The 26851-nt window shown below is 39.2% G+C and overlaps 1 protein-coding gene across 8 annotated transcripts in view; it reads left to right on the top strand.

Moving 5' to 3' along the window:
- Sclt1 (sodium channel and clathrin linker 1) overlaps window positions 1-26851 on the top strand; it is a 115991-nt gene that overhangs the window by 83477 nt on the left and 5663 nt on the right. For 5 of the 8 annotated variants that reach the window (XR_009379733.1, XM_059265147.1, XM_059265150.1 and 2 more), the window contains one exon: window positions 26718-26796. Coding sequence is in view for 5 of the 8 variants with exons in the window: in XM_059265147.1 (XP_059121130.1) it covers window positions 26718-26796 (79 nt within the window). In the remaining 3 variants the exon portion in view is untranslated. Of the gene's footprint in view, window positions 1-5605; window positions 5738-6827; window positions 7074-26717; window positions 26797-26851 lie in introns of those variants that run through there. The other 3 variants (XR_009379734.1, XM_059265148.1, XR_009379732.1) reach the window with 2 other exon arrangements.

Below are 26851 nucleotides of genomic sequence, written 5' to 3' on the forward strand. Positions count from 1 at the left end.
AAGCCTGAAATGTTTCCTCTCTAGCCCTTTAAGAAAATTTTCATGGATGAGTGTCATGGGTAAAGGTACTTGTGCACAAACCCAGCAACCTGAGTCCAGTCCCCCTGAATCCACGTAAGGTGGAGGAGAGAACTGACACCAGGTGTAAGCAAGTTGCAGTGAAACCGCTGAACTAGACCACTAGAAACACATTTCCTCATGGGATTCCTGAGGAATGCAAAGTTTGGGTTTCTGTTTACCTTATAAAGAAGGCTTCTGTTTACCTGGTAAGAATTTGGCTTGGATTAGGTCCTGGGCCATCATCTTAGGACATTGTCAGTAGCACTGCCATTTTGGGGAGCCTGCTTTTTGACCTAACACCATAAAGTTGTCCTCTGACCCAACACACACTGTGGCACAAGAGCACACACAGTAAATAAATAATTTTTAAAGAAAGGTTTCTGATGCTTCCTCAGAAAGATCTTAAGATTGTTCCAGTGACCTGGAATACTCAAGAGTTTCAAGATGAAACTGTTGAGTTTCTGTCCACTTAAAAGTTCAGTAGATGCTATGAAATGGACTGCAGAAAACTTACCATTGTTCTAAAAAGAATAAAGTGTGTTTTAAAAGCAGACCATAATGGGTAGAGTGAGTGCAAAGGTAAAGAGACACATCCTGTAATAGCCCAAAGAGGAGGATGTAGGATGAGGTGGGATTTTGTTTGGTTTGTTGGTTGATTGGTTTAATTTGGTTTGGAGGCTCTGGGTTGTTTAGTTTTGGTTTGAGGGTGGTATATAAATGTTTATGTTAGGTTGGGGCACACATGCCCATGTGTGCCTCTGGAAGCCAAAACCTGACATTGGTGTCTTTCTCAATCACTCTCTACCTTACTTTGGAGACAAGGTCTCATCATTGAACCTTAGAGCTATTTCAGCTAAGCTAGTTGTCCAGGGAACTCCAGTAATCCTCCTGTCTGCCCCACTGTTCTGGGTCTACAGATGCACAGCCACAACAGGTCCTTTAATATGGTACAGGGTTCCAAATTCCGATCCTCATGCTTGTACGGTAAGCACCTACCCACTAAGCCATCTTCCCAATCCCAAGACTAAGCTTTAAAGTGTTGAAAATAACTGAAGTTTCTTTGGACCATGTTGACTATGTGCTTCCCAGTAGACATTTAAGTCAGGCTGTTACCTGTTCTTAAAAATGTAGCATTAGAGGAAGGACTGCAACAGAAGCTGTAAATTACGGTGAGAATCATTGACATACACATTATCTTTAAAGTCTTAAAATGAGAATATTGTGAGTGTGCTATGCCAGAAATATAAACACATTTATGTCTTTCCACAATGTCAGAATTTATTCACAGTAAGTTCACAAGCAATGTTAGTTTCATTGGCTACAGTTTATCAAATAATTCCCATTTCCTTTCGTAGCTGACCATTGACAATCCCAGGTTACTTTATTCTAATCATCACTACTAACATTAACTCTCAGATCACACATCAGACTTCTCACACTCTGTGTGTGTGTGTGTGTGTGTGTGTGTGTGTGTGTGTGTGTGTGTGTGTGTGTGTAGACAGAGATTACAGATGACTACAAAAGGATTAAAGAGGCCACAGAGCTCAAATCCCTTGCTGGAGTCAGAGAGCTGGTACACATACAAAGAGATCCACAGCAGGTATTAATAAGATAGTAACTAAACCATTTGAAGAGCTATGGGAGACACAGAGCCCCAGGATTGCAGGGTCAAGCAGAGCTACATAGACAGAGAACCTTCACGGTGAGATGCAGGACTGGTCTGGATAGATGGGTGAACAGATGAATAGATAAAACAGAAATTCAAAGGGGCTGCATTGAGCAGTAGGACAGAGCCCCAGCCCCAGAGACAGTCAGGAGTTCTCTGTCTGTGAATCCTACCAGACACACACACACAAACACTTAGTGCTGAAATGTCAGGCCTTGAGGCCATCATCATCTCCATGGTTAGTGTCCCTTTCTTGAAGTACAGGTGAGAATATTGCACCAGTTGTTGGTCTGGTGTATTTTGATAAGTTGTCAGTCCTATTTTTTTGACATGATTTTAACACACCCCTGTGCTATATGTTACCAGTTTACTTTGATAAGTTTATGGGAGGTACCTTTTTACTTGCATGATTATTTAACATGCCTCATAGTATATCAGGGGCATGGATTCAGGTGTGTCTCACATTTTCCCTGAGAGGAAAACCTCTGGAACCCCAGGTCAATTGTAGGATGCCTCCACTATACTCCTTTCTCTGAGTGACAACAAAACCACATCCAAGTGTGAGATGTGGTAAATGTACTCTATGGCACAGGAAGTGCTAGCCCCAGTGTTCTGCTTGGTTTTCTGGTTGTTAGTTTTGTTTCATTCAGGCATCATCTCAGGGCTTGGATATGCTATTTTTATCATTTTTTTTTCCGTTTTAATAATGTTGAGGTCAACATCCCAACATGGAGGGGGACAGTCTCATGAGCCCTCCCCTTCCTAAATGAAGAGTTATTGACAGTTGATGGCTGCTTGGGGAGGAAGAGACCATACTCCAGTGGATGTTCCCACTCCTGTACATATATTGGTAGTACAAATTGGACTCTGAGTGTTTTTCAGAACAAGACAGAAGACATTAAGTTGGGGGGTGGGGTGGATTTGCTCAAATACATTGTATATAGGTATAAAATTTCACAAAGAATCAGTAAAAATAATAAATTTTTTAAAATATTCCATTTCATTTAGTACAGTGGTCCATGTGTCTTGCTGCAAACTGGAGGTTACTTGATCATGTGGCCAGCCAGTGGCAGCATCTTGAAAGTTAAAAATAGACTGTAGCTGCAGAATATTATCAGAACTATGGGGAATTAATATCAGGATCATTTAAACTAATGTTGCATGTATTATGCCACATTGTTTTGAATTAAAGAACATTTACAGTTGATCTTTGACTAAAAATATTAATATGCTCTTATATTTTAAATCTTTACTTTGTATGACATATGGTGAAGCTAGATGCAGAGCTGGGAAGGAAAAAAAAATGGAGTTTTCCAGTTGGTTATACTCAGTTTCTTGAGTGAGCGCAGCACCCCACACAGGTCCTCAGAGACTGAAAATCCTCTCACCATCCTCAGTTCCTCTTTGTGCTTTCTGCTTGGGGTTCTGCATGTGAGCTCTCTGCTTTCTGCTCCAGTCACTGTGCCTGCCTGCTGCCACACTTCCCCGCCATAATGGTGATAGACTCTTCTCCCTCTGGACCCTAAGCATCAAATAAACTCTCCCTTCTGTAAGTTTCCTTGCTCTTGGTGTTTTATCAAAGCAATAGAAAAGTAACTAGTACAATAACCTCAGTTGCTGTTTCATTGAGAAAAGAGACACTATCAAAAGAGGATTCAGTTTGTGTTACGCATTTATGTTCTTTGCATCTGTTCTCATCTTCCCTGCAGTCACAGTGGGTGTCCAGGCCCCAGTGTAAGCCAGCCTCTCCAGTCATCCTGAGATTTTTGTTTCATTATGGTGCCTCTTTCTTGGAGTCCCAATTAAATACAAAGAATCCTTTTTAAGACAGTGTTCCTTAAAAATAGCATAGCATCATATAGTAGCTAAGTACACTGAGAGAGAAATAAATAGAAATACTCCATGTAATAAACAATTTAAAACAAACTAACCAACCTTCCAAAGAGCAGTCCTACTTAAATACAATCTTGGCCTAAAATTTTATTTGGATATTTCACCATTGCTGCTCAGATACTCCCAGATGTTCATATGGGTAACAAGCCTGCCACCTGCCTAGACAATTGACTCCAACTATATACTTGAATCCAGTAACTCTGACTGGGATCTTGCTTTGTTTTTGTTTTTCTATTTCAAAGCTTTCCTTTCTATCCATCTTTAAAGCCAAATCTTGTTTAACTGACCTCCTAAACTCAAAATGTGGTGGCTTAAATGAGAATACCCCCTTAGATTCATGTTTGAGTACTTAGTCCCCAGTTGGTGGAACTGTTTAGGAAGGATTGGAAGGTGTGCCCTTGTTGGAAGAAGTGTGTCACTGAGGGGCTTAGGGTTTCAGAAGCCATTTCCTGTGTGCTGTATGCCTCTTACTTGAGGTCCAAGATGTGAGCTCTCAATTGTTCCTGCCACCATGCCTTTGCTCTGCCATCATGGACTGTAAGCCAAGCTAAATGCCTTCTTAGCTAAGTTTCCTAAGTTGTGGTGTTTTATCACAGTAATAGTAAGTAATGAATACACTAAGTAAGCTAAAACTGTCAAAGTTTTAGTAATTTGGTGATTACTTTTACCTCTTAGAGAAAGGGAGAAAAGGAAATAGAATATTTCTTTCAAATTTAAGAGAATTAAACCATCACTTCACATCAAACATTGGTAAGATTGGTTGTTTTTTGTTTGTTTTACACATTTAAACTAGGGAGGCATTTGTTGATACATTCTGGCAGGAAGATCCAAAGTTCAAGGCTTGGCTCCATAGCAATTTCACTGTAGAAGCCTGGGCAGTCTGACCCTGTCCAAAAAAAAAAAAAAAAAAGGAATAAAGAACTGATACATTAACTCAAGTTACCTCTGCTATGAAAAGCACTCCTTTATTTTTTTTCTTTTGAGAATGATTTCTATGATTCATATATGAACACTGCATCTATATCACTCTTGTCTCTCCTTTCCCCAAACTCCTATTGTGTCATCCCACCCCTGCTCATTCACAAATTCATGACCTTTAATTATTATTGTATTATACACACACATCTCCAACCTACTAAGTCCCATTTAGCACTGATTGTATGTACGTATGTTCAAGGCTAACCACTAGAGACTGGACTGCCTGAGAGCTGGTCCCTAGAGAAAACTGATTCTCCCTCTCTAGCAACCATTGACCACCTATAGCTTTTCATCTGAGGGTTGAACCTTGTGAAAATTCCCCCACCCATGTTGACCTTACAGTTGGTGTGGTCATTATGTAGGTCTTCTTTAGGCAGCCATGTTGTCTAGATTGCATGGGTGCAACATCACTGTCATGTATAGAAGACACTGTCTTGCAGCTTAGATCCTGTTCTTCTGGCTTTTTCAGTCCACCTCTCCACAGTGTTTCTTGAGCTCTAGGCATAGGGATTGTGTTGTAGATAGACCAGTTGACATTTTGGTTGTGAGCCTAGGCTTTAACTGAGGAACTATCTCTCCAGCCCTTGATGTACCAGTTGAGAATTGGGCACCCACAGTCACTTATTCTCAGCATTTTGACCAGTTTTAGATCTCTGTAGTAGCCTCTGTCTTCTTCACACAGAAGCTTTGATGCAGGATGAGAACGCCACTTAATCTAGGGGTATAAGGGTAAGTATTAAAATATAATTAAAAGCTATATTGATTTAGAAAAAAGGCAGTATCAGGTTCTCTTCTAGGATAATGTGACTTCTCTAGCCTTGAGTAGTTTGCTTAGATTTACAATACCAGACTTGAATTTCCTCCTATTGAATGGCCTTAAATCCAATTAGACAACTGTTGATTACCCTCACTATTGCACCATTGGAAGTATCTTGCCAGGTCTGTCATTGTTATGGTCATGGGCTTTATAGCTAGGTAGGATTTCTGATTACTTTCTTACCTTGGCAGCTTAATCTAGCGCCTTTGGATACTGAGAAAGCCAGCTCTAAGGAAGAAGACTTCCACTCAGTACCAGCTTAATTGCGCCAAGTCCTGTGTCAAAGTCCTGTGTTGAGAGTGTATGATGTCTTCAGCAAAAAGGTCTTGCCTTTAAGTTTGGGGGTACAACTAGTTTAGTGACAATAGCCTGTATTGTGTGGGGGATCCAAGGGACCAATAACCTGAAGGGAGATGTTCCTTGCTTGGCACTGGGGATTTTTGTTAGTCTGTGGCTCGTACAGGAAGCATTATCACAATGTGTGGTACAACTCCAACTTCAATACACACACTCACACACACACACATACACACACACACACACACACAAACTGGCATCCTCCTTCAGCTTCTGCCCTGGCATCCCTTGGTGATGGACTTTGCTTGTAAGATGTAGTAAGCCCTCTCCTCCCCAAGTTGATTTTGGTCAGTGTGAATCAACAGCAAAAGTAACTAGAGCTCTCTCCCTAGATGTAGTTATATTTTCAGAGTAAGTCAGGTCTTCAATCGCATGGACAATTTATTAATAATGACAGTAAGGTTCTTTAAAATAAAACAAAGGAGCTGGGGAGGTGGCTCAGCAGTTAAGAGCATTTGTTGTTCTTGCAGAGGACCAAGGTTTGATTCCCAGCACCCACATGGTAGCTCACAGTCATCCATAACTCCAGTTCCAGGGCATCCAACTCTCTCTTGTGATTTCTGCAAGCACCAGGCATTTGCATGACACAAAGACATAACATTCAGGCAAAACATTCTTACACATAAACAATAAAATAAATAAATCTTCAAAGAAAGTCAAGGACAAAGAAACATTAAAGAAGCTAGGTATGGAGGCTCACATCTGTAATCTCAGCACTCAGGAAACTGAAATAAAAGGATCAGCATTAGTTCAAGGCCAGCCTAGGACACAAAAATGAGACCTTGTCTCAAGGAGAAAAAAAAATGTGTGCATGTGTGTGTGTGTGTGTGTGTGTGTGTGTGTGTGTGTGTATTGAACAGAATGCAGAAACTGGATACAACTGGTAATTTTGTTCATGGTAATGGAAGCATTTCCAAGTCAGTGGTGAAAGATGATTCTACAGAAATAATAAATAATTTAAATTATTCTTTATATAGAAAATAAATTCCAAATGGATTAAAGAGCTAAATATCAAAAAAGACTGTATTAAAAGATGTATTGCTTTTATTTCCTTAGAATAAAGAATTCTTTGTAATCAAAACAAAACTGAAAGCCCAGAAACGGAAAAGAGTAACTGACTTAGCCAAAAAAGTAGAACTGAAAACCATTATGAAGAATGATACTAAATAAAGCCAAAAGACAAATAGCATACTGGGAAAGGAAGCACAGGTTAATTTGCAGGAAGGTGGGTAGCCTAAGAGAAGAATGGACATATGCGTGAACTGCCAGCTCTCAGAAGAAATGCAGACACCTTTAAACATATCCAGGCAAGTTCAGCCTCACTCTGCCTTGAAAAGATACAAACCTAAACAATAGTTTTACCCAGAAAGCTAGTCAAAATGTCAATTTTTGGAGCTGACATCCAGTGTCTGCGGGTATTTAGAGAAAAAGGAAAAGGCCGGCAGTGTTGGAGATGTGAACTGGCAAATCCTTCTGTATGATAATGTTGTAGAACTTGTGCTAACATGCAGTCACTTTCTGTCTGTACAGTCAATCAGGCCCAGTCTTTGACCACAGCTCTTAAAAAAACAAACCTACTTCAGTCTCATCTCCCATCATTCTTCTCACATCTGTTCTGGCTTCTATACAGCTGTCAACTAGCTTTTCTAAGAAGTAAATATGCTCCTGGCCCTGGCTACTTGACAGCTTTATTGCCGTTGTTTTCATGATTTGTTTCCCTCTGCCTTACTTACCTGTACTCTGCTTCTCTGTCTCTGGTGTGTTCCTGTGTTGTAGCCACTCTTAACGACCACATCTAAACCAAGTATGAATGGCCAGTCCTTCTTCAGTAGCTTAATCTTCACATCTCTCATTCACCTCGTATTTATTGAAAAGCCACTGGCCAGGAAATAATAAGGATTTAGCAGAGACCAAGGTCCCCACTTTTTAAGACTATCAAATAAACATATATATTTAAAACCAGAAAATGAGTGCTATGCCAAAAATTTTAAGTAAGGCAATATAGTGATGAATGAGTGAATTCCTGTGTATGAGTAGACAAGGAAATTTCTGTAAAGAAATGAATCTTTTTTTTTGTTTTGTTTTGTTTTGTTTTTTGGGGTTTTTTTTTGTTTGTTTGTTTTTCAAGACAGGGTTTCTCTGTGTAGCTTTGCGCCTTTCCTGGAACTCACTCCGTAGTCCAGGCTGGCCTCGAACTCACAGAGATCCTCCTGGCTCTGCCTCCCGAGTACTGGGATTAAAGGCGTGCGCCACCACCGTCCGGCAAGAAATGAATCTTAAGATGGCTTAAAGTATCTCTATAAATATCCTAAGAGAGCATTCCAAACAGAAAGAAGAGTTAGTTTAAAGATCCAGGATAGGCATATGCTTGATTTGTCAGATGTGAAAGAACTGGTATGCAAAATAAAGGCAGAAATGGTAGATGAGATCAGTTTTCAGGAGTGTGTTAATCCTAAATTCAGTGACAAAAAAAGTGTGATCTTGAACTAATCAGTAGAAGGTTTTTCATCCTCATGGGCATGTAAAAGATAATTGGCTAAGGAAGGTCTGCTGCTACAGCTTCCACTGTCTTGAACATGGTTTTCTGAGATTTCAGACACAGGGGAAGAGGAATGGAAGTGGAATGTGAGTCCTCACTGGCTCAGCTCACTTCTTCTTACCTCCTTTGGCCAGAATCAGTTATTTGGACCCACTGTAGTATAGAGTACAGGAGTCTTGGCAATGATGGACCACAGGTAATGTGTGTCTCAGCTACAGTCAGGAACCTGATTATGTAGGACCTTACTGTAGCTATGAAAGAAAGCTGTTGGACAATTTTTGAAGCTAAGTCACCTGATCTATTATTTTGTTTTCTGGGAAAGCTCAGTCTGGTAATCATATGAAGAATAAAGTGAAAAACTTGGGACTCCCTTAGAAGGCTATTGAAAGAACATCAGTAAGAGAGAACAGTGGTTTAGGAAGTTAAATTAATGCAGCCATGATGGGAAGCTTGGACGTCCATAAAACTTAAAAATAGAAGTGCAATGTGATACAGCTAACACAGTAATGAGTATGAGCCAAAGGAAATAAAATGTAATTGCTATATCAAAGAGGTCCTATACTCCCATGTCCCATGTGTGTTGGTCATTATCCATAATAACCTAAGTGTGCACAATTCAGATGTCCACAGGTAGTTGAATGGATGAATAAAAAGTGTATGTCTACTTATATGCGTGCTTGCAATGGAATACCAATCTGTCATAAAATAAGAATGAAATCAGTTATAGAATTGCTGGAAGATATTATATTAAGTGAATTAAGCCAAGCGCAGAAAGGTGCATGAGAACTTCATATGTGAAAGCTAAAAGCTTGGCCACGTGTAAGAAGAGAATAGAATATTGGTCATTAGGCCAAGCAGCAGAGTGAGAAAGAAGGTAAAAGTTGGATAACAGGTACCAAAGTGTTGCATGCAAGAAGTAAGTTCCACTGTGTCACAGCACAATTAGGTCACTGTGCATGTTTGAATTATCACTCCCCATCCCACAGGTTTTTTTTGCAATTATGAGTTAGTTGTTTAGAGCAAATAGAACAATAAACTTTTCACATTGATTTATTTATGTATTTTGTGAGAGTGAAGGTACTTGTATGTCTTAGCACCATGTAGAAGTCAGAGAATGACTGGAGAATTTGGTTCTCTCCTTCCACCATGTGGGTAATGGGATTGAAATTATGTTTTCAAGCATGTCAGCAAGTACCACTGATCACCACTGAGTCATCTCCAGATGTATATGTATGTACATATACATCTCAATTTGTATATGTGTTTAAAATGGATAGGGGGTAGTATCTTGAGAAGAAAAAAGGGAAAGACAGATTCATTTGGGTCTTGTTTTAAAATTAGTAAAGATTCTTTGATGGTTGAATATAGGATAAGAAGGAATACTTACCTATACCTCTGGCAGAAGCCTTCTACCCCAGCAGAGGCCCGGCCAGCTTCCTGAAAACCAGGCCACTCCAGCCAGAAGACCAAAGAGGAAACAGAAAGCAAGGAGGAAAACACCCCTGTAGCAAAGACAAACCCAGAAACCAGCACCTAGACCTATAATCACTCCAAATCCAGATGCCTAAATGTCAGTGTAAGAACACAATCAACCACAGCCAGGGCAATATGTCACCACCATAACTCAGCCATCCGATTACAGGAACATTCTAACACAGCTGAAGCACAAGAAAGTGACCTTAAAACCAACTTTATGAAGATGATAGAGGTCCTTAAAGAGGAAATGAAAAAATAAATCCCTTAAAGAAATTGAGGAAAAGACAATCAAAAATCAATAAATCCCTTAAAGAATGTCAGGAAGGCCAAGAAAAAGAAGTTGAAGAAAACAAATAAAACTGTTCAAGACCTGAAAGTGGAAATAGAAGCAATAAAGAAAATACAAACTGAGGGAATTCTGGAAATAGAAAATCTAGGTAAGTGAACAGGAACCACAGACACAAGCATCACCAACAGAATACAAGAGATTTGGAAGAGAGAATTTCAGGCATTGAAGACACAATAAAAGAAATACATACATCAATCAAAGAAAATGTTAAATCTAAAAAAATTACTGACACAAACATCCAGGAAATCTGGGAAACTATGAAAAGATCAAACCTAAGAATAATAGGAATAGAAGGAGAAGGATCCAAGCTTAAAGGCTGAGAAAATATTTTCAACAAAATAATAGAAGAAAATTTTTCTGACATAAATAAGGACATGTAACACAAATTGCTAAACGGTCTTATTTAAAAAAACAAAACAAAACAAAAAACAAAAAACCAGAGCCAGATATTGGGGTGAAAGCTGAAAGATCAGAGAAACAGAACAAGCCAACCACGTTCTTACCTCTATGAAATCCTCACCCTCAAGAGAGAGTCTTCCTGTTTACTCATGCCTTATATACCTTTCTGTGTCCTGCCATCTTACTTCCTTCCTAGTACTGGGATTAAAGACGTGTTGCACCATGCCTGGCTCTGTTCCCAGTGTGGCCTTGAACTCAGAGATCCAGATGGATCTCTGCCTCCCAAGTGATAGGATTAAGGGTGTGTGCCACCACTGCCTGACCTCTAGGTCTAATTTGGTGGCTGCTCTGTCCTCTGATCCCCAGATAAGTTTATTAGGGTACACAATATATCACCACAAGGACATGCCTATAAAGGTACAAGAAACTTACAGAACACCAAATATATTGGACCAGAAAAGAAAGTCCCCTTGCCACATAATAATCAAAACACTAAACACACAGAACAAAGAAAGAATATTAAAAGCTGCAAGAGAAAAAGGCCACGTAACATATAAGGGCAGACTTAATAGAATTAACACCCAATTTCTCAAAAGCCAAAAGGGCCTACACAGATGTGCTGCAGGCCACAGATGCCATCCCAGACTACTATAACTAGCAAAACTTTCAATTCCATAGATGGAGAAAACAAGATATTCCACGATAAAGTCAAATTTAAACAATATTTGTCCACAAATCAGGCCTACAGAAGTTACTAGAAGGAAAACTACAACCCAAGAAGGTTAACTACACCCGTGAAAACACAGGCAATAAATAATCTCACACTATTGTAACCCAAAGAAGGAAAACACACACACATGCACAGTACCAACAACAACTACAACAAAATAACAGGAATTAACAATCATTGGTCATTAATACTCTATCAGTTGACTCAATTTTGAATAAAAAGACACAGACTAACAGAGTGTATGCAAAACCAAGATCCATCCTTCTGCTGCGTACAAGGAACACACTTCAGCATCAAAGATAGACATTACCTAGGAGTACAAAGTTGGGAAAGATTTTCCACACAAATGGCCCTGAGAAGCAAGCAGGTGTAGCTATTCTAATATCTGACAAAATAGACTTCATACCAAAATAATCAAAATGATGGGGAAGGACACTGCATACTTATCAAAGAAAAACTTCAAGATGATGTTTCAATTCTCAACATCTATGCCCCAAATGCAAAGGCACCCACATTTGTAAAAGAAACGTTACTAAAGCATAAATCACACATCAACCCTCACACATTGATAGTGGAAGATTTCAATACTCCACTCTCACCAACGGACAGTTCATCCAGACAGAAATGAGAGAAATAATGGAATTAACAGATGTTATAAACCAAATGGACCTAATAGATATCTACAGAACATTTCACCCAAACACAAAAGAATATACCTTCTTTCAGCACCTCATGGAACCTTCTCCAAAATTGACTACATACTCAGTCACAAAGCAACTCTTAACAGATACAAGAAAATTGAAATAACCCCCTGCATCCTGTCAGACCTCCATAGATTAAAGCTTTACAACAACAGAAAACCTACAAACTCATGGAAACTGAATAACTCTATACTGAATGACTGTTGGTTCAAGGCAGAAATAAAGAGGGAAATTAAATACTTCCTAGAATTCAATGAAAGTGAATGTACAACATACCAAAACTTATGGGACACAATGAAAGCTGTGCCAAGAGGAAGGTTCATAGTACTAAGTGCCTTCAAAGAATTTGGAGAGACCTCATACTAACAATTTAACAGCACACTTGAAAGTTCTAGAGCAAAAAAAGAAGCAAAGACACACAAGAGGAATAGATGGCAGGCAGTGATCGAACTGAGGGCTGAAGTCAATAAAATAGAAACAAAAGAATAAAACAAAGAATCAATGAAACAGAGTTGGTTCCTTGAGAAAATCAACAAGATAAACCCTTATCCAAACTAACCAAAAGGCAGACCAATCTATAGATTAAATGAAATCCCCATCAAAATCCCAACACAATTCTTTACAGAACTTTAAAGAACAATACTCAACTTCATATGGGAAAACAAAGAAGCCAGGAAAGCTAAAACAATCTTGTACAATAAAAGAACTTGCAGAAGTATCACCATCCCTGATTTCAAGCTCTACAACAGAGCTATAGTAATAAAAATCACATAGTATTGGCATAAAAACAGACAGGTGGATCAGTGGAATCCAACTGAAGAGCCAGACATAAATCTACACACCTATGGGCACCTGATTTTGAACCCATAAGCCAAAATTATACAATGGGAAATAAAGCACCTTCAACAAATGGTGCTGGTCTAACTGAATGTTGCCATGTAGAAGAATGCAAATAGGACCATACCTATCATACTGCACAAAATCCAAGTCCAAGTGGATCAAAGACCTCAACATATAAACCAAGATAATCTGAGCCTGATAAAAGAGAAAGTGGGAAATAGCCTGGAACACATTGGCACAGGAGACAACTTCCTGAACAGACCACCAATAGCACAGGCACTAAGATGGACAATTACTTAATGGAATCTCATGAACCTGAAAGCTTCTCTAATGCAAGGAATACCATCAGTAGGACAAAGCAACAGCCTACAGAATGGGAAAAGATTTTTGCCAACTCCACATCTGACAGAGGGCTGATTCCCAAAATATATAGAGAACTCAAGAAACTAGACATCAACAAACTAAATAATCCAATTAAAAAATGGGGTACAGATATAAACAGAATTCTCAACAGAGAAATCCCAAATGGCCATCAACATCCTTAGTCAGCAGAAAAATGCAAATCAAAAAGACTAAGATTCCATCTTTACACCTGTCGGAATGGCTAAGATCAAAAACAGAAGTGACAGCTCATGCTGCAGAGGATGTCGAGTAAGGGGAACACCCCTCCATTGCTAATAGGAATGCAAACGTGTACAGCCACTTTGGAAATGAATATGGCAGTTTCACAGAAAATTGGGAATCAATCTACCTCAGGACCCAGCTATACCACTCTTGGGCATATATCCAAAGGATGCTCCATCATACCTCAAGGTCACTTGCTCACCTATGTTCATAGTGGCTTTACTCATAATAGCCAGATCCCGGAATCAACCTAGATATCCCTCAACAGAAGAATGGATAAAGAAAATGTGGTACATTTACACAGTGAAGTATTACTCAGCTGTTAAAAACAATGACATCATGAAGTTTGCAGACAAATGGATGGAACTAGAAAAGATCACAGTAGTGAGTGAAGTAACCCAGACCCAGAAAGACAAACTGAAAAAAGAAGGACCACTTAGGAGTAAAAGGTGATTTAGGGCCATTTTGTACATGCTGTTGCTTTCTGTACCTATCCTTTCTCAGCTCCTCTCCAGACCCAACTCAAATACCACCTTTGCTATATAAAACATTCCACATTGCCCTAAAACAATCTTTTCTTTTCCTAAACTACACTCCCTACTAGCCTACTCAGTCTTTTTATGTCACTGAATTCTAGGAGAAACTACACACTGCTGTGACTTTGACAGAACTGTAAGCTAACATCTTATCTGATACAGTCAATGAGATTGAAACAGGCTGTTCATTATCACTGTGTTCAAGTACCGAACGAACAGCTGATAAAATGTATAGTATAAGCTTCTCTTACCCTGGCTCCTTCCTCCCTCTTCCTGCTCCCCAGACTTCAGCTTTACTATTTTTCAGGCTTTGGGACTATTTTATGCATAATGTTAACACTTTAAAAGGCTTCAGATTTCTGTTCTTCAGATTAGAAATGCTCAACTCTTTGTTTATGTCTGTGAGTCTATTTTGTGTGTTTGTCTGTCTGTGTCTGTGTGTAGTTGATCCCATTGCATTTGAGCCTAAGGAGTTCTTTTTACTTTCTAAAACATAATTTTTTGGTTGTACATCTGTAATGTTTGACTACTATAACTGTTTTTAAAAGAAGTTTGTTTTTTTTAATTAACAGGATGAGAGCAGCTGCAGGTACTGGCAGATTACGAATGCATAATTACTAAAAGTAGCTGAAGCATATTATAGTATACTTCAATAGAAAAACATCTGGCAATGGTGTGTTAAATTGTCATGAGAGGATTTCAAAGAAAGCAAGCTGGCAAATCCATCATTTCCCTGAGATGGATAGTACACCTTTTGTTTTTAATTTTCTCATACATTGTTGAATAGAACCTTTGGTGATTTAATCTTCAGTCTCCAGGAAGGGTTTTCATGCTCTGGGGGACTTTTCCCTTATATTGTAGTAACCACACTCTACATGGCACCACCTTGTCTTGAAGTGTGCCTCAATAGTAGTGATTGGAACAATTAGATTAGTTGACTTGTAAAGGCTGAAAATGCAGACTTCTTTATTCCCTCATGTATGTGTGTATGTGTGTCCACATGTGTGCAAGTGCATATGTATGAAGGCCTGAGGTTGATATCCAGTGTCTTCCTTGATCACTTTCCGCCTTCATTGAAAAAGGGTCTCTGAATTATATTCAGCTAGTTTAGCTAGCCAACTTGTTCCTAGGATTCCCTGTCTCTGCCTTTGAAATGACTCTAGAAACACAGGCAAGTCAGCATGCCCACCCAGCATTTACCTACATAATGTGGATCCAAATCCAGTCCTCACGCTTGCATCATTGAGCCATCTGCAGTCCCCTGTTTCAAATAGGAACCTCTTACCTAAGTGCATTAAGGAATATAATTTTTTTCAATTATTTATAGTATTTGTGGTATTTTCAAGAGGCTGTTACACTGGAGGGAAACCTTGCCTGTGGCTCCTTTCCAGTAGTTCTTCAGCCACATCACTCAGTTACAGCTGTGTGTGTAACAATGCAACTTAGAATTGAAGTTCACTTAATAAGAGAAGTACTCTCAGCAGGGCATCATGGCACAAATCCTTAATCCCAGCACTCAAGAGGCAGAAGCAGGCGGACGTCTTTGAGTTTGAGACCAGCCTGGTGTACATAGTAAGTCCAGGACAGCCAGAGCTCTATAGTGAGACCCTATTTTGGGGGGAAAAAAAAGGGAAGAAAGAAAAGAAATACTCTCTGTGGGTGTGGGTTGGGATATCTGTTTCTAAGGTAGAGACAAATTGAAAGGGGCTAATTATTATTATAAAATACTTAATGCTGACCTTTTAATTATATTATTATTATTTTTATTGTTTTATGTATATGTGTGTTTTGCCTATATGTAAGATTGTGCACCAAGTGTGTGTCTGTTGCCATCTGAGGCCAGAAGAGGGCAATGGATCCCATAGAACCAGATTTACAGATAGTCATGAGCTACCCTGTGGTGCTGGGAATTGAACTCTCTCTCTCCAACTCCAAATGCTGGCCTTTCTTGAAATCCATTTATATTGCCAGATCTCCACCAAACATTTCTATTGGTGCATCAAACTCAGTGCTTCACCTGGCCTGTGTTTTGATCTCATCCTATATACTCATGCTCCACCCCATCCAGTGTTTTTATCTCATCCTATATACTCAGTGTTCCACCCTATCCAGTGTTTTTATCTCATCTTATACTCATGCTCTACCCTATCCAGTGTTTTATCTCATCCTATATACTCATGCTCCACCCTATCCAGTGTTTTATCTCATCCTATATACTCATGCTCCACCCCATCCAGTGTTTTTATCTCATCCTATATACTCAGTGTTCCACCCTATCCAGTGTTTTTATCTCATCCTATATACTCATGCTCCACCCTATCCAGTGTTTTTATCTCATCTTATACTCATGCTCTACCCTATCCAGTGTTTTATCTCATCCTATATACTCATGCTCCACCCTATCCAGTGTTTTTATCTCATCCTGTACTCATGCTCCACCCTATCCAGTGTTTTTATCTCATCCTATATACTCAGTGTTCCACCCTATCCAGTGTTTTTATCTCATCCTATATACTCATGCTCCACCCTATCCAGTGTTTTTATCTCATCCTATATACTCAGTGTTCCACCCTATCCAGTGTTTTTATCTCATCCTATATACTCATGCTCCACCCTATCCAGTGTTTTTATCTCATCTTATATTCTCCGTGTTCCACCCTATCCAGTGTTTTTATCTCATCTTGTATACTCAGTGCTCCAACCTAGCCAGTGTTTTTTTGTTTGTTTGCTTTCTTTTTTCGGAGCTGAGGACCGAACCCAGGGCCTTGCACTTGTTAGGCAAGCGCTCTACCACTGAGCTTAATCCCCAACCCCCTATCCAGTGTTTTTATCTCATCTTATATACTCAGTGCTCTACCCTATCCAGTGTTTTTATCTCATCCTATATACTCATGCTGCACCCTGGCCAGTGTTTTTATCTCATCTTGTATGTTCCATTTCCATAAATGTTAATATCCATCCTGTTGTTCGAGTGGAATTCTGAGTGTCATTATTGCACCCTAAAATCCACCTACCTGTATCTGGAACCTGGCTGTTTCCAGTCACTGTAGTTGAGGCTATCAACATTACGCACCTGGATTACTACTAAAACTACTGGATTTGACTGCAGCCTTTTTTCCTTGCTGTTTTTCCCACAGCAATCAGCAAGATTTTCAGAAACTGGAATTTAATCATGCTACTTCTCTTCTTAAAGAACATCAGCACCTTTCCAATGTATGCAAAATAAATCCCAATTGTCCCAACATATAAAATCCTTTGTGGTCTGTATTTCCAGTTTCTTCCTCTCACCTCTATCCCTTCCCCCCCACCCTCCCCACCCCCACTAGTAACCACAGCGTGCCCCATTCATACTGAAGCTCCTACAGTTTTCTAATGTATTGCCCTTTCTTGCCCCTGGCTGTACACATGGATTTGATTGTCTGTTACACACTTCCTTCCCTACCTTTGTCCATCCAACTTCTATTTAACTTTCATGTAACAGCTTACAAGCGTACTTCCTCTGGTGAGACAGCTCTAATCCCCTGACTTTCCATCCACATGTATTCCCTTAGCACATGAACATGTCAGCACATTTCCTACCTACAGCTTAATCCTGGTTGCTTCCCAGTGCAAATTCCCGTCATTTATAAAGACTACTTATCTGGTGTGTTGTCTCACTTCTCAGAGTGTGGAACATTCAACAAATGAACTTTGTAATTCCCCCAAGGTTATTCTAAAACAGACACTTAAAACTAGGTGTCACTAAGAAATCTGCTCATTACTTTATAAGTTTGAGTTTATTCAAGTAACTTTTTAAAATAAGCTTCTTGGGAATAATTTTTATTTCAAGTGTGGGGCTTTAGAACATACTAGTCTTCCTAGTTGTAGTATCCCAAACATACTGCACTATTAGGAGCCTTCTTTGAAGATGTAATCAGTGATTGGATTCTCATTAATTCTGATATGAAATCAAGTAACTAATAACTTTGGGAAATCAGTCTGAAAATCTAACATTTAAAGTGGAGCCTGGAAGATTAGAGAAAATGAACTGCACCAACAAAGGCAGCAGATGCGGGGAACAAGAGGAAGGGCCTGTGGGAGAGCAGGATAAGAACGGGATGCAGTAAGCCAGAGCAAAGGTGACCAGAGCGTACGTCAGCTGGAGTTACTGAAGACTAGTTCATTAAATCCAAAGTGCAACAGGCAATCAGTGGAGGATTTGAATATCCTTAGGTTGATTTTAAAATTTCTTTTATTTTTACATATGTGTTTTGTATGCACACATGTGGAAAGCCACAAGAGGGTGTCAGACAGATTGCCTGACCTGAAACTGGAGTTACAGATGGCTGTGAGTTCAGTGTAGGTGCTGGGAACTTAAGGCTAGTCTCCTGTAATTGAGGCTTAGGCAGGAAGATGACAAGGCCAAGGTCTATCTGGGCTGTAGAGTGAATTCAAGGCTAGCCTGGGCAACTTAATGAGCCCCAACTCAAATTCCAAAATACAAGAAGGGTTAGGGATATCACCTAGTAGTTAAGTGAACTTGTGTAGGCCCACATGAAACCCTGTGTTCAATACCCAGTACCACAAAATTTAAAAAAACTGTTTTGCTGAAACATTCAGTTTGTCAGTTTGTCTATACTTTTAGCATATATACATTCCAAGCAAAAACCTGGACAGAACTATCTTTCTAGGGTAGCTGGGTAGTGGTGGTGTATGCCTTTAATCCCAGCACTTGGGAGGCAGAGCCAGGCAGAGCTCTGTGAGTTCGAGGCCAGCCTGGTCTATAGAGCGAGATCCAGGACAGGCACCAAAACTACACAGAGAACTCCTGTCTCAAACAAACAAACAAAATTCCTAGGGTATTTGTGAATGTTTTCCACACATCTTACATCTAATGTCAGAGTATTTGTGACCGTACCAGAATCTTCATCACTCAAACCACACTGCACCTTGCATTAGAGAGCTGGTATGAACCAGAGACTTCGGAAAGGGTGGACTGCACACAGTCAGGAGAGTGAACTATGGAAATCAGCTTCTGGAATTTATGGAAAAAATGCTGCCTTGGGGACTTTGGTATCAGTTGTAATATTATGCTTAGCATACCATTGCATGTTTCCTTAGTAGATAAATTAACTTTTATTTATGTAGTATACAAAAATTAATATTTTATAACATGTTTCTACATTATATTCTGTAAACCTGACTAGAATTCTGTCATTTAATTATGAATTATGTAAATGACTAAGATATTTGAGATGCTCATAGGCTAGGCAGTTCCTATTGAGTAATACTATAAATTATGATTCTTCATTCTTCTATGTGTACTTTTGACATGTGCCATGTCAGAAATTATAGAGAATTTGGGTACACTTTTCACTTAATTTTTTTCTTTTTATTTATTCTTTTCTCATACAGTACATCCCAATTGCAGACTCCCCTTCCTCCTCCAGTTCTCCCCTACCTTCCCTCTTTCCCATATCCACTGCTCTTCCATTTCTTTTCAGAAAAGAGCAGGCCTCCCAGGAGAATCAGCTGAGCACAGCGTAACAAGTTGCAATACAACAGACACAAACCCTCATATCAAGGCTGGACGAGAAGGCTGGAGGAGAAGGGTCCCATGTATAGGCAAAAGAGTCAGAGACAGCCCAACTCCCACTGTTAGGAGTCCCACAAACACCCTAAGCTAAACAACCACAGCATGTATGCAAAAGACCTAGCACAGACCCATGCAGTCTCTGTGGTTGCCCCTCGGTATCTGTGAGCTCCTGTGAGCCTTGCTTGGTTGAGTCTGTGGACTAAGGCTTCCTGGTGTCCTCAGTCCCTCTGGCTCCTACAATTCTTCCCCCACCCTTCTTCCAGGAAGTTCCTTGAGCTCCACCTAATGTTTGGTTGTGGGTCTCTGCATCTGCTCCCATCAGCTGCCAGAAGAAGCCTCTCTGATGACAATTAGGCTAGGCACTGATCTATGAGTGTAGCAGAATATCATTAGGAATCATTTCATTGCATTCCCCCCCCCCTTTGTTTTTTAGCCAATTGTGTTTGGTTCTACCCCAGATCCCAGGGCCATCCAACTTCAAGTTCCTGGCCATCCAGACAGTGTTGGGCATGGGCCTTAAGTTAAACCAGTCATTGGTTGGCCACTTCCATGAGCTCTGAGCCACCATTGCCCCAGCATATCTTGTAGGCAGATTCTTTATTTGGTGTAAATACTCTTTAAGTACCATAATATCATATAGAAACAGGAAATGTCTCTCTGTGTACCTCTGCATACTATACTTAAATCACCCCCAAAGAGGTCAGAAGCTTTCTTTTTTTCTGGGGTTTCTGGAGAAGAGATTATACAGCTTTTTTTGGAAAGTATCTTAATTGTAATACCACTGTGGAACTTTCTGGAGAGTTTTATTTCATGTTTACACTTAAGTCACCTATAATACAAGGGAACTCTCAGTTATATTGTCTAATAAGAAATTTTCCTGTAAATAGTGCAGAGTCAGATCATCTTCAGGACTCTTTAAATGAAAGGTAATAAAATACCTGGCAGAGAGATGAGAAGCCACAGATAACAGGCAAGCTCTAGGAACTCCTCTGGATAGAGGCCATGAAATTGTATTGTTCTTCATCCTTTAATACCTCCTAAAATTTCACTCCAAAGACAACACTTCAAATCCTACATAGAAAGGAAAACAGAAATATTTCTAAATAAATGAAATCTTTATCCGAAAGCCTTTTGTGAGGTTCCTCGATAAATGTTTGTTGAACAAACATCATTTTGTGACTGCAAAGTTTTCTAGGAAAACTTAGCCATGGGGCTAGAGAGATGTCTCAGCAGTTAAAAACCCTTGCTGTTCTTCCAGAACTCCCACACTGGGTCACTCAAAACTCCTGTACCTCCAATCCCAAGGTATCCCCTGTCCTTTTCTGGCCGCCTCCAACACCTGCACATACACACATACACATAATAAATAAAAATAAATTTTTAAAAAGACAGCCATAAATTAGCAAGTTCATACTGATTGCCTATGAAAAACATGATGTTAAATGTTTTGAAAATTAATAATAATTCCTTTTTTTAAAGTTCTATTCTACTTGGAAAAGGTGTGTGTGTGTGTGTGTGTGTGTGTGTGTGTGTGTGTGTACACCACTAAGAAGCATTAGTAAATCCTTTTACATATGTGAAGTAGGGAGAGAGCCATCTGGATTCAAATAAACTAAGAGGCAGAAAAGTGGGAGAAAGGTGGAATCATAAAAAATGAGTGGTTCTTTAATGAAAAACAAATCTAAAAAGAAGGAACATAAGCATGGATCTAAAGGTGTTACAAATGGAGTTTGTTTGTGAGACACTGAAAACCCAGGCTTTTAAAATGGGAAAGATAACTAACAAGATTTCAGAGAATTCTGAAGGCCAGTCTCAAGAACATGGACTATTTATTTTTAATTCAAAAGCATAGAGATACTGATGGCTATTACTCAAGTAAAAAAAACTATTGAAGGTGGTGTTTATGAAGAAATATGCTAGGTGTGTGGGGTAACAGGGAAAACAATGGCACAGGGCTTCATGTGCACTGTGCTTAGTGCTAAGTGTGCATTTCTTCAGTTGAAGATGGTCATGAAAATAAATCTTAAAATTCAATTCTAAGAACTTGAATTGTGACTGTAGCACAGAGAGAGAGAAGAACAGATGAAGAGGACATTCCAAAGGAAGACTTAATTTAGGGGAGAAAGAGGTGTTGCATTTAAGACAAAGTAAGGAAAGGGGGATGGTTTTAAGATTTTTTAGCCTACATAATTAGGGTAGAGATATTAATACAAGAATTGACTTCTCAAGATGAGTTATAGGCTTGCAAGACAATGTAAAAATTTCAGTAATAGTCATGCTTAGTTCCATGTCCTTAAGATAAGACTTTAAGGAAAGAAGTCAGAAATAAAGATTTAACTTGTTACATTTCTAAAGTATGTGGAAGTCCTGATACACCTGTTCATACTCATTCATACTCATGCATCCATTTCTTCATCTCCTTCGTCCCCTGCCTCCTCCTCCTCCTCCTCCTCCTCCTCCTCTTTCTTCCCCTCCTCTTCCTCCCCCCCTCTCTCTCTTCTCTCTCTCGCTCTCTCTCGCTCTCTCTTGCTCTCATCTCTTTTTTTTTTTTTTTTTTTTTGGTTTTTCGAGACAGGGTTTCTCTGTGTAGCTTTGCGCCTTTCCTGGAACTCACGTGGTAGCCCAGGCTGGCCTCGAACTCACAGAGATCCGCCTGGCTCTGCCTCCCGAGTGCTGGGATTAAAGGTCTTGCTCTCATCTCTTTCTATTCTTCCCCCCTCTCTCATTTTTAACATAGATTTAATTGTTGCCTGCCATGTTGTAGTGTGGGGCATGGATTGGCAGCACCAACTTCAGAGAGGGCCTTAGTGGATGGAGATACACCTTAGTAGTGAAGCACATATTTAGCATTCTTGAGTCATTCTCCAGAACCAAAAGTAAGTCTATTCAAAGCACTAATTTTGAATTAAAAGATTAGAGTTTTTGAATCCTGACAAGGAGCTTTGTGACCCTGCTCAATTTTTAAACTTTATTTTCAGTTTTCCCATATATAAAATTAGACCTCACCAGGTTGTCTTGACAACTAAAATAAGTTCATTTCTGAGTGTACCTGAACTGCCTGGCAGGTGGGAAGCACTGTGTGTTTGCTAGAATTATAACCACTATCATCATTATCTTTTGGTTAATGCTAGGTTATAAACATATGAAAATGGCCATCAGTGTTGCTTGCAATCCAGTGGAGCATGACAGAACTTGATATGCATAAATACTTAGGAAGACAAATAATTGAATATAAAAATTAATATTTTAACTTATATCTTTGTGATCATCAGTTTTGTGGAAAATTATTACTGTCCATCGTTCAGATAATTGTCTTAAATAAATTTAATAGTTTAGTTGTCAAATTACAAAATGGGTAGTTTTCTGGTTTTGTGTAAAATGAATATTGACTAACTCTAAATGTTACTGTTTCTATTAACTTTGGTTGTGCTCGTTATTTTTCATCAATACTAATATGCATAATTTTTCCCTTAAACTATATTTGGCCTAGAGGATTGGCTCCTTTGGCCATTTTGATTTTTCTCTTTTGGGTTTTTGTTTTGTTTGTTTTGTGTGTGTGTGTGTGTGTGTGTGTGTGTGTGTGTGTGTGTGTGTGTTGGAAACAGTGAGTTTAAGATGCATGAGATGCTCTTAAGTACAGTTTTCTCTACCTTGTTGTCACCACCAAAATAAAAATTAAACATTTGAGTTTGTCTGTGATAAAATCAGTGGTACCAATTCAGACACCTCATTGTGAAGCTAAGTTAATGCATCATTGAAGGGGCATGAGCAGTGGTCTTTCAAAGTGTGGGTTTGGCGGTGGGAGCACTATGACTCCACTGTTTGTCCCACATCAGCCTGTGATAAGTGGTCAATAACTATTATTGGAACTGGTTAGTGGTAACACGAATCTGTTCTGCTTTTATATTTATGACACATAGCTTGCTAATTTTAACAGCTATTGTGTCAAATATAGTAGAACCTAAGGACTTACTAAGATCTAAAACTGTTTACATGGCTCATTTGAAAATATAAAATTTGGAGCTATTTGGGGGAGTATTATTTTGTTGTTTAATTTTAGAAATACAAAGTTAAAGGACAAAAGCCAGTACTGAATTAGCTATTTTAATACTACAAAGTTGATTTGAAATTTGTTCTGATTCACTTCTTGTGTAGGCATGGAGGTCCTTGTGCTCACAGATAAGCAGTAGAAGAACCCATAATGTTTATACACAGGGTTATTCCTTCAAGAGAAGAAATGTAATACCTGTTGAGAGCATGTGTGCATTCTATCCTGGTGACCTTTGGTTATCTCCCTGAGATCACACCAGATCTTCCCCTAGACCCTCATCATAAGCTTGTTTTTCTCAATCTATAGAGCCTATCTTTTTGGAAGGTGTCACATGTAGTCAATCTGTAGAACCTATCTTTATGGAAGGTGTCATATGTACTTTACAAAGAGTTTCAATGTAGTCATGTCCAGTCTTTATTTTGGTGTTTTATTCTTTATTAGCTTGTTTTGTTCAAGAGATGGATGTATACTTTATTGTGCACATAGGATTGAGTTGTCCCCAGAAAAGATTTCACCAAATTGTGCTATACTTAAATATGCTTAAAATAGCCAGGCAGTGGTGGCACATGCTTTTAATCTCAGCACTTGGGAGGCAGAGGCAGGCAGATTTCTGAGTTCGAGGCCAGCCTGGGCTACAGAACGAGTTCCAGGACAGCCAGGACCATGCAGAGAAACCCTGTCTCAAAATATATATATATGTATGTATGTTTGTATGTATGTGTATGTATATGTGTGTGTGTGTATAAATACGTGTGTGTGTGTGTGTGTGTGTGTGTGTGTGTGTGTGTGTGAGACTTTTGCCTCCTCCCGTGTATTATCACTCTTCTGGTCGTAGAGATTGCAGAGACCCCTGCATTCTTGTATGACTACATTATATCTATTCTCAGCCTGAGACTTAGGAATTATCTTGGCCCAGGGCAATATAATGCTTGTATGTTTAAATCAAAAAGATGATGCCAGACATAGTGGCACACCTTTAACCCCAGCACTCAGGAGGCAAAGCAAGCCGATCTCTGAGTTTGGGGCCAGCCTGGTCTATATAATTGAGTTCCAGGCCAACCAAGATGCATAGTGAGAGCCTGTCTCAGAGGAGGAAGAGAAGGCAACCTCAATTCTGTGCTCCAGATAACTTCAGCTTAGTATGCATAATAAATAGTGATAAAGAGATGCTACATGTGTGTAGACACAGTTACAATTTATTACATCCAATGACATTTTAATATTTAATAATTTGCAAGATTTAAACTCTGCCATGAGACACTATACATGAACCTTGGTTGGTTGGTTGGTTTTGCTTTTTGAGACAGGATGTCACCACTCTGTACCCCAGGCTGATCTTGAACTCAAGGTAGTCCTTTTGCCCCAGTCTTCTGAGTACCTAGTATTAGAAGCATGCTGGTCTTTGTGTGTAAATCTTAAGTATAAATACTGTAGAAGCACAATGACTTATTAATTTATGACAGATACTGTGTTTAACAAGATATACTTTTATTTTAATACCTAGTAATATCTCAAAATAAAATTGATGAAACTTTATATCTTTAAATCATTTTATTTGTCATTTTGTGGTAAAAACAACAAAATATATACATATAATACATACATAAACTTGCCATATGATAAATTGTGATTTTTAAATTGTGACCTGATTGTTTATGTCTTTGATTGTGGATTTATAAGCCAGGGTTTCTTTTTTGTAGCCCCAGGCTGGCCTCAGATTTGTGATCCTGTGCCTTAACCTCTAATATTTGGCATTACAGGTTGTCCATCTGTCACCACACCCAGCATGATAACAATTTTTTAAATTTTTTTTAAAGATTTTTTTTTTTTTTATGTTCATAGGGGTTTGGCCTTCCTGTATGTCTGTGTGAGGATGCCAGATCCCCTGGAACTGGAGTTGCAGACAGTTGTGAACTGCCATGTTGGTGCTGGGAATTGAACCTGGGTCCTTGGGAAGGGCAACCGGTGCTCTTAACTGCTGAGCTCTCTCTCCAGCCCCCATTTTTTTTTAATTTTTAATTATGTGTATTTGTGCCTGCCTGTTTTTGCATGTACCATGTGTATGCAGTACCCACAGACACAAACAGAGGGCATTGTAACCCCTGGAACTGGAACAGACAGCTGTGAGCTGCCTTATGTAGATGGTAGGAATTGAACCCAGGTCTTACGCAAGAACAGCAAGTACCCTTAGCTGCTGAGCTATCTTTCCAGCTCATGATACATGTTTTGTTGTTGTTGTTGTTGTTGTTTGTTTGTTTGTTTGTCTGGTTTTTTGTCCAAGACATGGTCTCACAATGTAGCTCCAGCTAGCCTGGAATTCACTGTGTAAACCAGACTGGCCTCAAACTCACGGATCCACATGCCTCTGTCTCATGAGTGCTGCGATTAAAAATGTGTACCCCTAAACCTGTCTGTGATATAATTTTTAATTCTAACAAAATATACATCATTTACATTTACCCTCTGAACCATTTTTACTGGGTTCAGTAGTGTTAAGTATATCCACAATGTAAATACCCTAGAATATATGTATATTTTATGCATTAGTTACTTTTTTATTGCTCTGACAAAACACCGTGACCAAGGCAATGTATGAAAGGAAGCGTTTAATTTGGGCTGTGGTTTCGGGAAGTTATAGTTCATGATGGCATAGCAGAAGCTTGGCAGCAGGAATAGCTGAGAGCTCACATCTTGATCTGCAAGTAGGACATTATGAGGGAGCACACTGGGAATAGTGTGAGTTTTTAAACCTCAAAGCCCACCCCAGTAACACACCTCCTTCAACAAGGGCATGCCTCCTAATCCTTTCCAAACAGTTCCACCAACTGGGTACCAGTTATTCAAACATGACCTGTGGAAGCCATTCTCATTCAAACCACCGTATTTTATTAAAAAAAAAAAATAGTAAGTTATTTGCTATTGAAAAAGCTTTTGTTCAAAATATAAACATATCTCATTAGTAAAGATTTAGTTTTACATTGTTTTATTCTTAATTTTTATTCTTTTTTTAAACTTAAGTTTTAAGTGTATATTTTATATTTGCCTATACTTCCAAACTCTTCCTTTTGTTTCAGTTTTATGTTTTGATCAGTTCTCATATTCTCCCTTCCTCTTCTCGGTTAATAGGAGTGAGCTGAGTCGACAGAAACTTCATACCCAAGAGCTGCTTTCTCAGCTGGAAATGGCAAATGAAAAGGTAGCTGAGGTAAGAAAATGACTCCCCTCCCCACAAAGAAGTACTTTCTACTGCAGCTTGATAC

The sequence above is a fragment of the Peromyscus eremicus genome, chromosome 6 (genome assembly GCF_949786415.1).
Source record: "Peromyscus eremicus chromosome 6, PerEre_H2_v1, whole genome shotgun sequence".
Taxonomy (NCBI): Eukaryota; Metazoa; Chordata; class Mammalia; order Rodentia; family Cricetidae; genus Peromyscus; species Peromyscus eremicus.